The 15,167-nt window shown below is 41.6% G+C and overlaps 1 protein-coding gene across 1 annotated transcript in view; it reads right to left on the reverse strand.

Annotated features, from left to right (window-relative positions):
- LOC132391175 (FRAS1-related extracellular matrix protein 2-like) overlaps positions 1-15,167 on the reverse strand; it is a 222,201-nt gene that overhangs the window by 13,258 nt on the left and 193,776 nt on the right. Inside the window, exons 17-21 of the mRNA XM_059964040.1 lie at positions 10,061-10,253; positions 5,758-5,862; positions 4,926-5,053; positions 1,015-1,149; positions 53-179 (exon numbers count right to left, since the gene is read on the reverse strand). Coding sequence (XP_059820023.1) covers positions 53-179; positions 1,015-1,149; positions 4,926-5,053; positions 5,758-5,862; positions 10,061-10,253 — 688 coding nt within the window. The remainder of the gene's footprint in view (positions 1-52; positions 180-1,014; positions 1,150-4,925; positions 5,054-5,757; positions 5,863-10,060; positions 10,254-15,167) is intronic.

The raw sequence follows: 15,167 nt of genomic DNA on the forward strand, positions 1-15,167 counted from the left end.
TTTCTAGGCTGGTTTATTGTTCCTGCAAAGCATTGTGGCCAGTCTTGCATACCTTCTGCAAAAGCGACATCACTGCCTTCTCCAAATCCCATGGAACCATCAGAGAGCCAGAGACTCCTCTTGTTGAGTAGGAACATTTGAGTGTTCAGGCTGAACTCAGCAGCCACTGGGTCACTCACCTGGAAATGATAAAAAATAAAACATTTAATATACGAATAAAATACGTTGAAATCACCCCAAACCATTAGATCATTAAAACCCCTACAAGTGCAATAATAATTGAAATGTAAACTTCCCATTCTGCTAAGTGATAGAGGTTGCAGATCCCACACCAGGTAGAATCACTAATATGTCCCTCAGCTACTGTTAACTCCAGCACACTCATATTCAGCCTCAGGATCCCCACAAAGTTCAGTGGTGTAACGGTGTGACTGATTCCCTGCCAACTCCTGCCATTTTGTGTCTCAATACTTTTCCCCTGAACTTCCTGGGATACAGTGGGTAAACATGGCCAATTTAATGTGCCAAATAATTGTTTACAAAGCTATTTCTGGAACATTTTGAAGCCTCCTATAGCTCAGGTAAGCCTTACTTGCTTCTTTCATTGGTACTTCAAAACGGCATTAATCTGTCGTGACGCAGGGATACATCATGTAATTATCCCATCCCAAGTGACGTGGAAGGCATGATTAGCTTTATATGTCACACGTACATTGAAACGTGCCATTTTGCATCAAGTCAACTCAGCCAGGATTGTGCATGTGTCGGCAGGCTTCTGGCACCAACTAGGTAAGTATTGTCCACAACTTACTAGCCCTAACTTACATATCTTTAGAATGTGTATGGAAACCATAGTACTCAGAGCTAACTCACACGTTACAGAGTGAATGTGCAAACTCTTCATTGACAACGGCTGGAATCAAAGCCCACTCGGTGATCGCTGGCTTGTAAAGCGATTGCACTAACCGCTATGCTACCGTTCTGCCCCTTTTGAGCTGCCTAATAATTTTGTACCTGTTGAAACCTGATGTCAAGATTGAAGGTTATCGGCTCCCTTGGATTACACACGAATGGTATGGTATACTCCTGGCTTGGGGGAGAGGCGCACGGAATCAGCTTCAGCGTGTATGTACCTGAATAATCACGCACCTAGAACAAGTGAAAATAACCATCAAGTTCAACAGCACAAAGCAAATGGAAATTAGAAATTAATTCCAAATTTTTAAATTTTCACATCAATATTCCCTGAATTTCTTTTACTCAGTGCTTTGCCTGAAGATTTACTGTGATTAAGTTTTTTTAAAAACTTATAAAAACAGACTATGTAAACCTTCTGATCAGACCAATGATCAGGAACAAATACATGTCTGATGGGCAGGCAACACACTATCTTTTAGAAATAGCTTCCTTTCTGCCAGATGTTTCACCAAATCATCTCAGAGCATTTTTTGAACAATTCATTGCTTTGAATTGATATCTTAGTTGATACTTTCAGGCAAATAAATAACAACTTACATTTACCAATGTAAGACTTGACATGAAGCCCATGTACAGTGATAGCCATTCACCACCCCCCTCACCTGGCTTCACCTGTCACGTTCTAGCTTGCAAGTCTTCCCCATCCCCACCTTCTTATTCTGGCTCTTCCCCCACCCCCACCCCACTTTCCAGTTCTGATGGAGGTTCTCGGCCCAAAGCGATGACTCTTTATTCCTTTCCATAGATGCTGCCTGACCTGCTGAGTACCTCCACTATATCGTATGTGTTTCGCTGTATTTCCAGCATCTACAGAATCTCTTGTGTCCATATAAATACTTTAGATGTTACTGCAAGTACTGGTTAGACAGCCTTGTACTTAAAGGCATCCTAAAAGCAGGATAGATAAAAGTTTCCTGTGGGAAATTCAAGGCTGCTAAAGAGGACACAATTAGAGGAATGCAGAGCATTTCAGAGTGAAGGTCATTATTGAGAAAGAGAGAAACAAATGTGTGAAGGAATTGAAAACAAGGATAAGAGACAAGGGTGTGAGATTGCTGGGTCAATAGAAGACACAGGGATGATGGGAGACTAGGGCTTTCTCTTCACCATCTACATCTCAGACTTCAACTACTGCACAGAGTCTTGCCATCTTCAGAAGTTTTCTGATGACTCTGCCATAGTTGGATGCATCGGCAAGGGAGATGAGGCAGAGTACAGGGCTACGGTGGGAAACTTTGTCACATGGTGTGAGCAGAATCATCTGCAGCTTAATGTGAAAAAGACTAAGGAGCTGGTGGTGGACCTGAGGAGGGCTAAGGCACCGGTGACCCCTGTTTCCATCCAAGGGGTCAGTGTGGACATGGTGGAGGATTACAAATAGCTGGGGATACGAATTGACAATAAACTGGACTGGTCAAAGAACACTGAGGCTGTCTACAAGAAAGGTCAGAGCCGTCTCTATTTCCTGAGGAGGCTGAGGTCCTTTAACATTTGCGGGATGATGCTGAGGATGTTCTATGAGTCTGTGGTGGCCAGTGCTATCATGTTTGCTGTTGTGTGCTGGGGCAGCAGGCTGAAGGTAGCAGACACCAACAGAATCAACAAACTCATTCGTAAGGCCAGTAATGTTGTGGGTGTGGAACTGGACTCTCTGACGGTGATGTCTGAAAGGAGGATGCTGTCCAAGTTGCACGCCATCTTGGACAATGCCTCCCATCCACTCCGTAAGGTACAGGTTAGGCACAGGAGTACATTCAGGCAGAGACTCATTCCACCGAGATGTAACACTGAGCGTCATAGGAAGTCATTCCTGCCTGTGGCCATCAAACTTTACAACTCCTCCCTCAGAGTGTCAGATACCCTGAGCCGATAGGCTGGTCCTGGACTTATTTTCACTTGGCATAATTTACATATTATTATTTAATTATTTAAGGTTTTACATTGGTATATTTCTACACTATTCTTGGTTGGTGCGACTGTAACGAAACCCGATTTCCCTCGGGATCAATAGAGTATGTCTGCCTGTCTGTCTGTCTGTCTGTCTGTCTGTCTGTCTGTCTGCCTGTCTGCCTGTCTGTCTGCTGTGATGAGGACACTGGCAGCAGGAAATGGGGTCAGTCCCACTAAGGTGGAACATACAGAACATAGAAATTTACAGCCCACAAAGTTGTGCCGACCATGTAACCTATTCTACAAACTGCCTAGAATTTCCCTTGCGCATAACCCTCTATTTTTCTAAGGCCCATGTACCTATCTAAGAGGGTCTTAAAAGACCCCATTGTATCCACCTCCACCACCACCAGGAGTGCATTCCACGCACCCACCACTCTCTGCGTGAAAAGCTTACTCCTGACATCCCCTCGGTACCTATTTCCAAGCACATTAAAACTATGCCCCCTCATGTTAGCTATTTCAGCCCTGAGAAAAAGCCTCCAGCTATCCACATGATCAATGCCTCTCATCATCTTGTACACCTCTGTCAGGTCACCTCTCATCCTCCATCACCCCAAGGAGAAAAGGCCCAGTACACTCAACCTATTCTCATCAGGTATGCCCTCCAATCCAAGCAACATCCTCGTAAATCTCCTCCGCACTCTCCCTGTAGTATCCACACCCTTCCTGTTTGAGATGACCAGAACTGAACATGGTACTCCAAGTGGGGTCTAACAAAGGTCTCATACACCTGTAACATTACCTCACGGCTCTTGAACTCAATCCCACTGTTGATGAATGCCAACACACTATTTTTCTCCTCCTTAACAAAACTGTCAACCTGTGTAGCAGCTTTGAGTGTCCAATTGACATGGACCCCAAGATCTCTCAGATCCTCCACACTGCCAAAAGTCTTACCATTTATATTATATTCTGCCATCATATTTGACCTACCAAAATGAACCACCTCACACTTATCTGGGTTGAAGTCCTTCTGCCACTTTTCAGCCCAGTTCTGCATCCTATCAATGTCCTGCTGTAACCTCTGACAAACCTCCACACTATCCACAACACGCACAACCTTTGTGTCATCAGCAAATTTACTAACCCATCCCTCTACTTCCTCATCCAGGTCATTTATAAAAATCACAAAGAGGAGGGGTCCCTGTGGAACACCATTGGTCACCATCCTCCATGCAGAATATGAACCCCCTTCAACCACCCTTTCAACACGTACAAACAAGCTGGATGAACTCAACAGGTCGGGCAGCATCCGTTGAAATGAGCAGTCAACGTTTCGGGCCGAGACCCTTCTTCAGGACCCAGGTTTCAGCCCGAAAAGTTGACTGCTCATTTCAACGGATGCTGCCCGACCTGCTGAGTTCATCCAGCTTGTTTGTACGTGTTGATTTGAGCACAGCATCTGCAGTGTAACTTGTGTTCAACCAGCCTTTGCCTGCTGTGGGCAAGCCAGTTCTGGACACACAAAACGAGGTCTCCTTGGATCCCATGCCTCTTTACTTTCTGAAAGAGTCTTGCATGGGGAACATGTGATTTGAAGTAAAGAGAATCCTCATCCATGTCTTAATGTTTGCATGAAATATTTTGCATTCCATTACAAATATTGAAAGGCCTAGATGAAATGGACATGGTGAGGATATTTCCTATAGTGGAAGAGTCTGGGACCAGAGGGCACAGCCTCAGAATACTAGGACATCATCTTAGAATGGAGATGAGGGGAAATTTCTTTAGCTGGGGGGAGGAGAATTTGTGGAATTCATTGCCACAGATGGCTGCGCAGGCCAAGTAATTGGTTAAGTATAACGTGGAGGTTGATAGGTTCTTATTCAGTAAGTGCATTATAGGTAACAGGAGAACTGGGTTGAGAGATTAATAAATCAGCTGTGATAGAATGGTGGAGCAGTCTCGATGGGCCAAACGGCCTACTTCTGCCTTTATGCCTTACAGTGTTATGTTCACTAGGAGTTACAGCATTTCAATTTGTAAAGACTTACAGCAAAGTCTGAAGTGAAGCTCCACTGCTGCTCAGGATGATTGTACGTTGGCTCACTCCGTACTAAACTGAGAGTGAAGGTTAATCCTGGGTGATCGGCAGACATAACCATGGAACTGAGAGGAGATGCTGGAAAAGCACAGGGATGGTTTTAGGCCATACATTAAAAAAAAGAACATTTCCTTTATACTGCACTGCAAAACCAGACTTAATAACCTGGAGTTATTCATAAATATTTACAATATTTTCCTTTCCCAAAAGATAAAAATTACCCTAATTTTTGTTGCTTCCAGAACAAATTTATCCAGTGACTGAATTACAAATCTGGATCAGCACACACAAAGTGGTGGAGCAACTCAGCACGCCAGAATCCTGATGAAGATGTTTTGGCCTGAAATATTGACTGTTTATTCCTTTCCGGAGATGCCGCCCGACCTGCTGAGTTCCTCCAGCATTTTGTGTGCGTCGCTCTGGATTTCCAGCACCTGCAGAATCTCTTGTGTTTATGAATCACAAAATCAGGGTGCATCTAGTTCTGGGCCCAGGCCTGTGCTGGATTTGTGGAGCTATTTGCAGAGGGATCAAAACTGAACTCAGACCCTGTAGGAGAAAGCATGCTAGGATTCTGGTATCTCGTTAGAATCCAGGAATCATTGCTTGAGCACGCAGAAGCAGACACAGGCTGTGATATAGAATAATTTCTAAGACTTTTTGTAAAGATTAAATAAAGAACAACAGTCTCTCTTACAGCTAATAAGGTAGAATTCGGGAAGAGAGGACAGAATGGGAAATCAGAAGAATGACAAGCTGTGCATGAGGTGAAATTCACTCACCGGGGTGCACCATGACAAAGAGCCCATGAAATCGCGCCTCGGTACGGAAGTTCACAACCAGGCGACCTTCACTGTTGATCCTCATGCTGGTTGGGTAAAGGGCACCTGTTAGCAAACAACACACATCAATAAACCCACTGACAGCTCAGCTCAGACTGCAGCAATGTTATCTGTTAGAAAACCCTTTGTCCTTGTTAAGACACATGGTTTACACCCAGCAAAAGCAGTGATGCAAGACATGTATGATTCTTGATGGGGCCCTACCTAATCTAGCCCACCTCTTGATAGTGGTTGCCCAGTATTCAGAAAAGGGGGTTAGCCACACATCTTTTGCCTGTCATAGAGGTGACGAAGTCTGATGTTGAACTCTCAATGTTTGTTCTCAAAGGAACAAGGAAATTTTGGTCACTGAGATATTTCTAGGAGAAATTGGAATTGCGATTGGTTTATCACTGTTACATGTGCTGCAATAGAATGAAAAGCTTGTCTCACATACCATCCACACAAATCATTACACAGTGCTGTGAGGGAGTCCGGGGTAAAATGATAAAAGAGCACAGAATGGAGAGAGAGTGCAGTGCAGTAGACAATAAGGTGCAAGGTCATAATGAGTTAGATTATGAGATCAAGAACCCATATTATTGTACTAGGGAACCAGTCAATAGTCTTATAGCTTGTGGGGTAGAAGCTGTTCTTGAACTTGGTGGTGTGTGCTTTCAGGCTTCTGCCTGATGGAAGAAGGGAGAAGTGAGAATGCCCCGTCTGGGTGTGGGGTCTTTGATTATGCTGGCTTCTTTACTGAGGCAGCCAGGAGTGTAGACAGAGTTTTCCGTGATGTGCTGAGCTGTGTCCACAACTCTCTGCGGCGTCTTGCAGTCATGGGCAGAGCTGTAGCCAAACTAAGCCATGATGCACCTGGACTGGATGCCTTCTGTGGAGCATCGATAAAAATTGGTAAGGGTCAGCTGGGGCATGCCAAATTTCTTTAGCCTCCTGAGAAAGAAGAGGCTTTGGTGAGCTCGTGAAGTCTACATGGTTGGACCGGGACAGACAATTGGTGATGTTCACTCCCTGGAACTTGAACCTCTCAACTCCTTTGAGCTCAGCATTGTTGATGTAGACAAGAGCACACTTCCTCGTTTTGCTGAGATTGTCGGCAGTTGTCGTGAAACCATGTCACTCTTCTTTCTATCTCCTTATTGTACCCGGAATCATCCCTATTTGTGACATGGCCCACTACTGTGGTATCTTCTGCAAACTTGTGGGTAATCTGGCCACACAGCCATGAGTACACAGGGTGTAGAGTACGGAGCTGAGCATGCAGCCTCGTGGAGCACCAGTGTTGAGAAGAGTTGTAGTGGAAATGTTGTTGCCGATGCTTATAGATTATAGCCTGTTGGTCAGGAAGTCAAGAATCCTGTTGCAGAGGGAGATTTTGACTCCCAGGGTCTGGAATTTCATGATGAGTGTGCTTGGAATTATTGTGGTCAATCAGTTGTCTAACATAGGCAACTTTAATGTCCAGATGCTCCAGAGATGAGCGTAGAGTCATAGAGATGGCACCTGTCGTAGACCTGTTTTGGCGGTAGGTGAATCACATTGGGTTATGGTTGGCTGGGAGGTTTGAGTTAATGTGTTCCATGACTGGACTCTCAAAGCACTTAGTGATGGTGGATGTCAGATTCACGGGGCAGTAGTAATTAAGGCACGTTATCTTGCTTTTATTAGGTAACAGGATGGTAGTGGTAATTCTTAAAGGAGGTGGGAACCTTAGATTTAAGCAGGAACAGGTTAAAAATATCTGAAAATACCCCTGCCAGCTGATCTGCACAGGATCAAAGGACGCAACCAGGTACACCATTAGGGCCAAATGCTGTCTGTGTGTTCACCCTCTGGAAAACTGCTCTTAAGTCCACAATGGTGACTGTGGGTTTAGGTGCATTAATAGTGACATTCTATTCATCTTTTGTTTAAAACGTGCATAGAGTGGTTTAACTTTTTATTACCACCCTCAGGGAGGAGGCACAGGAGCCTGAAGACTCACATTCAATAGTTTAAGAACAGATTCTTCCCCTCTGCCATCAGATTTCTCGAACCCATGAACCATACCTCATTATTGATCTTTTGCACTATTTATTTATTTATTTTGTAACCAATCATGATTTTTATGTCTTGCACTATGGTCCTGCATACAAAAAATTTCATGACATATGTCAGTGAGAAACCTAATTTGGGTGTATGGCCTGATTAAGTAAAATAGTCTGAACACAGATAGATGTTTAGGAGAAACACTTTTAATTTAGCTACTTTGCTTCAATATTTGATAATTTTACCAAACATTTCCCACTCCTTTTCTTCTCTTAGTGTGCCGATGGGCAGAGAGGAAATGAATCTGAAGGTATAATTAGCACATGGATTACTGTCTACCAGCAGTTGGATCCTTTGAGAATGCGTGTTACGCTGGAGACACGTAGTCAATGTACATTTAGGTAAATTTGCAACGCTTACACTACTGTGCTCTAAAAATCTGGTGCAACACATACCTTTTAACGTGTGCAGATATAAAAAACAGGTATTCTCTCAATCACAATTACAAGATTACAACAACCATGGGTTAAATACAGTAAATTAGAAAATAGATGTTAACAACAAACACCAGGGCTGGTTTTCAGGATTACACAAAGGAAAAAAGTCTATTCATAGATCATAGAACAGTACAGAGCTGTTCAGGTCGTTAGGCCCATGATGTTATGCTGGCTGACCTTTTAACCAACTTCAAGATCAGTCTAACTCTTCCCTCCCACATACTCTTAAATGGCCCTAATGTATCTTCCTCTACTACTACCCCTGGCATTGTGTTCCCTGCACCCTGTAACAAACTTATCTCTGACTTTCCTCTAATCACCTTAAAAATATGTCCTCTCGTATTAGCCACTGCCACCCTGGGGAAAAAGTCTCTGGCTCTCTAGTCTATCTATGCTTCCTAGCATTTTATACACCCCTAACAAATCTCTCATTTCACTTCACTCCAAAGAAAAAAGCCTTAGCTCATTAAACCTATCCTCATAAGACACGCTCTCTAATCCAGGTAGCATCCTGGATGGTGTAGCATCCAAGTTGTGGTTTAACCGGGGCTTTAAAGGGCTGCAACTTCAGCTCTGCATTCTTGAATTCAATCCTCTGGTTGACAAAGGCCAACACAACATATACCATCTTAACCACATATACCAACATATAGCATCTTAACCACATATACCAACATATACCATCTTAACCACATATACCAACATATACCATCTTAACCACATATACCAACATATACCATCGTAACCACATATACCAACATATACCATCTTAACCACATATACCAACATATACCTTCTTAACCACTCTATCAACTTGCATGGCAACTTTGAGGGATAAATGGACTTGGACCTCAAGATCCTTCTGTTCCTTTCATTCAAGTCAACCTTTTATGGGTATACAGTATTGTATCACATTTTACTGTGATACAGAAAAAAATCCTAAATAAATTATGAACAGCAGCAACTTTTATTTTATAAACAAAATATTTGTGCATCGGAAAGTTTCAAACAATGCATGGAACAGTCAAGCTTGTGATAGTATTGAAGGTCACTAGCAAAACTTCTGTGTATTTTATACAGCTATTCTAGCTAACTTATCAAACAGAGTCACCAAACAGGACTTCCCGGTAAGAGCAAATCCTTCAACACTGACCAACACCTGGCAATGATGTGTTAGCTTAGGTCTGGGGTGAAATGTGCACTGTGGTCATGTGAATTAGAGGTAAAAGTGCCTGCACCTCATAGAGTTAGAAAATATCTTGAATGATTACTTTAGGCCATGAAGAACAACAAAATAAGCTATGTCTTCTTGTACATATTTTTTCATTTGTTTCCAAACTGTAAGAGAAAACTTTCAAGCAACAGCTGATTAAATTTAATTGTGCTTGCAAATGAGGAATTTGTTCATTGTTAATTGGAATAAATTTTACTTCACCTTTTGAGAGGCTGAATGGTTTCTATCCACAGTCAGACTTACGCCACTCAAAAGTTTTTCTTTCAGCATCTAGGAATCTGGCGATGCCCAGTGAGTGCCATGAAACAACAGAGCATACTGGAAAATGAAAACTCTTTGTACTGGACATAATAGCTTGGTGGAGAAGTGAAGTCTCTCAAAATTTAATTACACTCGTAAGGTGAATGAACTGATGACATTTCCTGAGGTAAGTGTTCCTGACTGATAACAAAAATTGCTAGAACAAGCTCTGATAGTCACCGACCCTGTAATTCAGCCTCCGGTGGGCTGCCAATTCCATCTCTCCACAAGATGGCAGTGTCGTACACAAAAGTCAAGCGCAGCTCAGACTGCAGGTCGAAGTGCTGCCAGCCGCCCACCCCCACCGGGGAATGGAAGACGTACGAGACGTATAGAGGGACTCGCAGAGTTACGTAAGACTGCACAAGGTTCAAAACCTGATGGGGAAAGAGAAATATTTTAATATGCCAGCTATCCTCAAATAATGCATGCAATTTTTGTTGAAATCTGTACATATAAATGTTAACTTAAAAAATCTGAACACATCTGCATAAAAATAAGCCTAATATTTATTTTAAAGCTATGATATTACTGCTCTGCATGACATGATGTTGTTTTTCTACAAACCACTCGATACGCACACCTTTGGAACACTAAAGCAAACAAAATCATAGGGACAGTGGAAATCAAAAATAAATCTGTTCCTTTCTTCAAAGATATCTGCGTTTTCCTACCACACCTTATTGTTTTAATTGAGGTTACTGCATTTGTAACTTTTATAATATAAAACATTAGTTAACTACAAAGATCCTATGCCACCATTTTTAGCTGAACATTGGTCAAAAGTCTGACAGTTAAATGTACATGATGGGATCTTTAGTAATACTTCTTTCCTTAAAATGTTATAATCATACCAGATGATTTCTGCTTATGAAAATACGTGGTTCACACACACACTTAATCTTTAATCATGGCTATGAGTAAATGAATGGCTTACACACAGCTTTCTGTACATAGGTCACCTTAGAATTACCGTACACTCTCAACCTTACACTTAGTGGTGAAAGTCCAAACTAGGAAGCAAATTCTATTAGGAATGGAAAGAGAAAAATGGGTAAATACTTAGATGGGAAGTAGCAAAAGACAGGCGAGAGTTCTGTACAGTACTTTTAGACTTTTGAACTCACCTTGTCCGCCAGCCAAGGCCCTGCACATTCCTGTGTTTCCATGCCTGAAGGAATTTTAGCTTCACAACTTAAAGGTTTAGCTGCTTTTAACTGGATAGGTCTGTATCTATCTTGCCCATCTGCTACCTTATACTCAGCCTGCATTACAATTATTTCCAGGGCTTCAATTTACTTTCCCAGTACAATTTAATTAGGATAGTGAAATCCATTCCTCAAAAGCAAACAAAACCAAGTGGTATAACTTATAAAATTCAATCATCATGTTAGACGATTATTTGTACCAGTGCAAGAGGTGGTAACAGTGACCCTCACAAGCACTTTCTCAGTGTAAATCTCCTTCCCATAGATAATTCCAACATACCAGTTCAGTGCTTTGAAGCTCACTTTCCTAAATATTATTCAATGTTGTGTCACAACGTGAAATTGAACAACTGTTATTAAGGTCGAATATTGAGTTAGCATAAAAGAAACGACAGCAGATTTGGTGATGTGCAGGCACAAACACATATGAGTTTCCCAAACAGATGGAGTGATTAGTTCTGAGGTCATGGCCCCAGGTTCTGAAAATCCTTGAGGGAACAAGCATCTGACAAGGAAAGAGACTACATATAACAACTAGTATGTACGCAAGCCTTTGAAAACAAGCATTCATTGTTACCACTAAGGACAGGAATCTAAATTACTTAAATTGAACAATGACTCCATCTAACCTAGAGCTTTTACCATCAGTAATGGGAAAAAGAAAACAGAACGCGGTTTCAAAAGCAAATGACATGGAAGTCATCTAACTGTCAGCTTAAAATGTAAGCCTCCAGTGTTGGATGAAGCAGTGAATTTTTGTTTGCCAATTAGTTTTGACTTTTCCGATGACTGTACAAAATTTCCTCAGTTGTTAGATTGTAAATAAGAGGTTCTGTTTTCATAAAATTATTAAGAAAGACAGCTTAGCATTGATACAGCGCCTTTCAAAATCTCTGGATGCTCCAAAGTGCTCCATAGCCAGTTATGTGATTTCTGAAATTAAAGAAATGAGCCAAACTATTTGCACATAACAAGTTCCTATACAGCAATGTCGGCTGAATAATCTGATTTTTAAAATGAAAAATAAATCTCAAAGATGACAACAAAATCCTTGAAACTCTGGAAATCTGCTTATCATTATTCCCAGATATCCATAGAGAATTATAAGCTGTGAGTTAAATGATTATAATTATTTTTATTATATAATTATTTCCAGTTATCGATTGATCTTCCTAACTTGAATTGGAAAAAGTTCACAGAGTCTAATAAAATTCATCTATTATGTAATGTGATTCCTGGCCAGTCTATAGCAGATAGCAGCAGTGGAGCTAGCAAGTAATTTCTTTATGTGATTGCACCAAAGCTGGTTTCAAATTTGGGGCCAAGGGCTGACGTGGAATAAAGACAGGAGATACACAAACCACCAGACAAACTAACAAAAGTTGAACGTACTAAAATGACTATCACCTCTGAAGGTTGCATTGAGGTTTTTTTTTGATGAAGGTATATAGAAAAGGGAATGGTAGAAGGTAAAGCAAGATGGAGACATATTGGACATCATTCCAATACGCACACTGGATTAACTTAATCAAAAATAATCTACTTTCACACTCTACACTGATAAGCAGATAGAGGAATCCAACTTAATGAATTCCACTAAATTTCCTTTTGAGACCAGTGAAGCTAGATTGAAAAGGAAAAAAAATGGCACAGACATTAAACAATTATTTTTCTTTTGTTGTGAGGCATAGAAAACTTCCTAGGAATAGTGTTGAACATCAATGTTGAATATGAAGCAGAGGATGGAGAATTTTGAAATTCTCAAACTAAGGTGGCTGTAGATGATCAATTATGATGTATATTTAAGGCAGAGATGGGAGCTTTGTGTTGGGTAAAATATCATCTAACAATTTACTGAATGGCAGAGCCTGCACAGATGGGCCGAGTGGCTTGTTCTTGTTTCTTTTTATCTTCTTATGCTTATGGTTGCAGCAGAATGCGGTATTGGAACGTTATATAAGCTGGTCTCAAGAAGGCAATTGAGGTTGATTTTACATGCACATGTCTTGCGATCTCATTAGCAGCAGCAGCTTTGACAAAGTTACCACAAAGCACTCTTACCTATCCCTTATAGCTGCAAAGGGAACCACTAATAAAGACAAAGATCATGAAGATGTTTAAAAAGTAAATAAGTTATAAGATGTTCATCTTTTTGTTGGAGGAGCTCGGGGAGGGGGGCACGTGTCAAACAGCATCTGAAGGTGGAAAGGAATTGTTTAGGGTTGAAAGTCAGTATGGATGCACTGGCCTAAAACACTGGCAATTCCTCCCCCCACAGATGCTGCTCGACCCACTGAGTTCCTCCAGCAGCTTGGTTATTGCTGCAGATTTCAGCATCTGCCCTCTCTTGTGCCTCAAGCTTTTCAGATTTTGGCCCTAAATTGAAGCTGTTTGATCCTACAAGGGTTTTAAAATAAACTCCAGTTCAAATGGAATGGGAGTTGTGTTTTCTTTCATTGTTTCATTTAATTGCTGGTAGATCAAATAAAATAGTGAAAGATAATCAACAGAGGGCAGGACATTCCACTGGGATGAAAGAAAAATGTCCCTGTTTTCAGCATTCTGAACTGCATGCTATCCCTTATCTGCAGTGAGAAGTGTCAGCAGGTGAAATGTTTCCTTATCAGGAGCACACATCAAAGTGGAAAGTCCTTGATTCAAGAGCTTGTTTGAAAATCTGTCCTCACACAATTGCAAACAAAGAATGGACATAATTTATTTCCATATATTTATCTGAAGCTGGGTGTCTTTAAAAAGGCACCCCGTCAGACTTTTGGTGCTTGTTGTTGATAATGATGAGGCTGTTGTGGCTACCAGTGTTTAAGGCATGCGCTCATCTTACACATGGGAGAATAGAGAGCGAGGAAGATAAATCTCTGTTTCAAAAGTATATCTTTTGTACTTGGACTTTTCAAACCCTGGAACTTGTAACAATGAATCTTCTGCTGTGAGAATTTTTCATCTCTCTATTTCAAACTTGCAGTTATTATGTATATCAACTATTTGATATACATACATGGTATGTATACCGTGGATCTGCGCCTGGAGTTTCCAGGGCGCAGGCCTGGGCAGGGTTGTATGGGAGACCGGCAGTTGCCCAAGCTGCAGGCCTTCCCCTCTCCACGCCACCGATGTTGTCCAAGGGAAGGGCACCAGGACCCAGGCAGCTTGGCACCGGTGACGTTGCAATGTGTTGTTAAGTGCCTTGCTCAAGGACACAAACACGCTGCCTCAGCTGAGGCTCCAACCAGTGACCTTCAGGTTACTAGTCTGAAGCCTTGCCCACTAGGCCAGACGCCAACACTGTATATATATATATATATATATATATATATATATATATATATATATATATATATATATACACACACACACACACACACACACACACACACACACACACATTTATTTATTTATTGATTGATTGATTGATTGATTGTAATTGATTACTTATTTATTTTTTCTATTTTATCATGCATTGGATTGTACTGTTGCTGCTAAGTAATTTCCTGACATATGCCGGTGATAATAAACCTGATTCTGACTCTGATTCAATGAAGGCACCATTGCTTGGTCTTTTTCTGAATGAGATATAGAGTATTTGAAGCTCAAGACCTCAAACCTGACAAGAAACCTCAAAGTCTGCTGGGTAGAAGTGCATACTGACGGTTTGCGACAAGGCTTGGCATGGGCAATTCCATGGCAAGCACCTACTCAGCAATCGGTATCAGAGGTATAACTTCCCCACCATCGAGGTCATCAGCAAGAGCCAATGTCACAGGATGGCACCAGCCACCATTAGGGATCTCCACCCTCCAGGCCACGCTCCCTTCTTAATGCTGCTTCATGTCGGAAATTCAGCAGCCTGAAGATTCAGGGTTCAAAGAATCTTCTTTCCTCACAACTGATCTAATTTTCACAGCCACTGTCATTTTTATTTATTTAGAGATACAGCATAGTAATAGGTTTTCCTGCCCCAACGAGTCTGTGGTGTCCAATTACACCCACCTGACTATCCTGCATGTCCCGGACTGTGGGAGGGAACGAGACCAGCCACAGGAAACACACGCTGTCACGGGGAGA

Source organism: Hypanus sabinus, chromosome 3, assembly GCF_030144855.1.
Source record: "Hypanus sabinus isolate sHypSab1 chromosome 3, sHypSab1.hap1, whole genome shotgun sequence".
Taxonomy (NCBI): domain Eukaryota; kingdom Metazoa; phylum Chordata; class Chondrichthyes; order Myliobatiformes; family Dasyatidae; genus Hypanus; species Hypanus sabinus.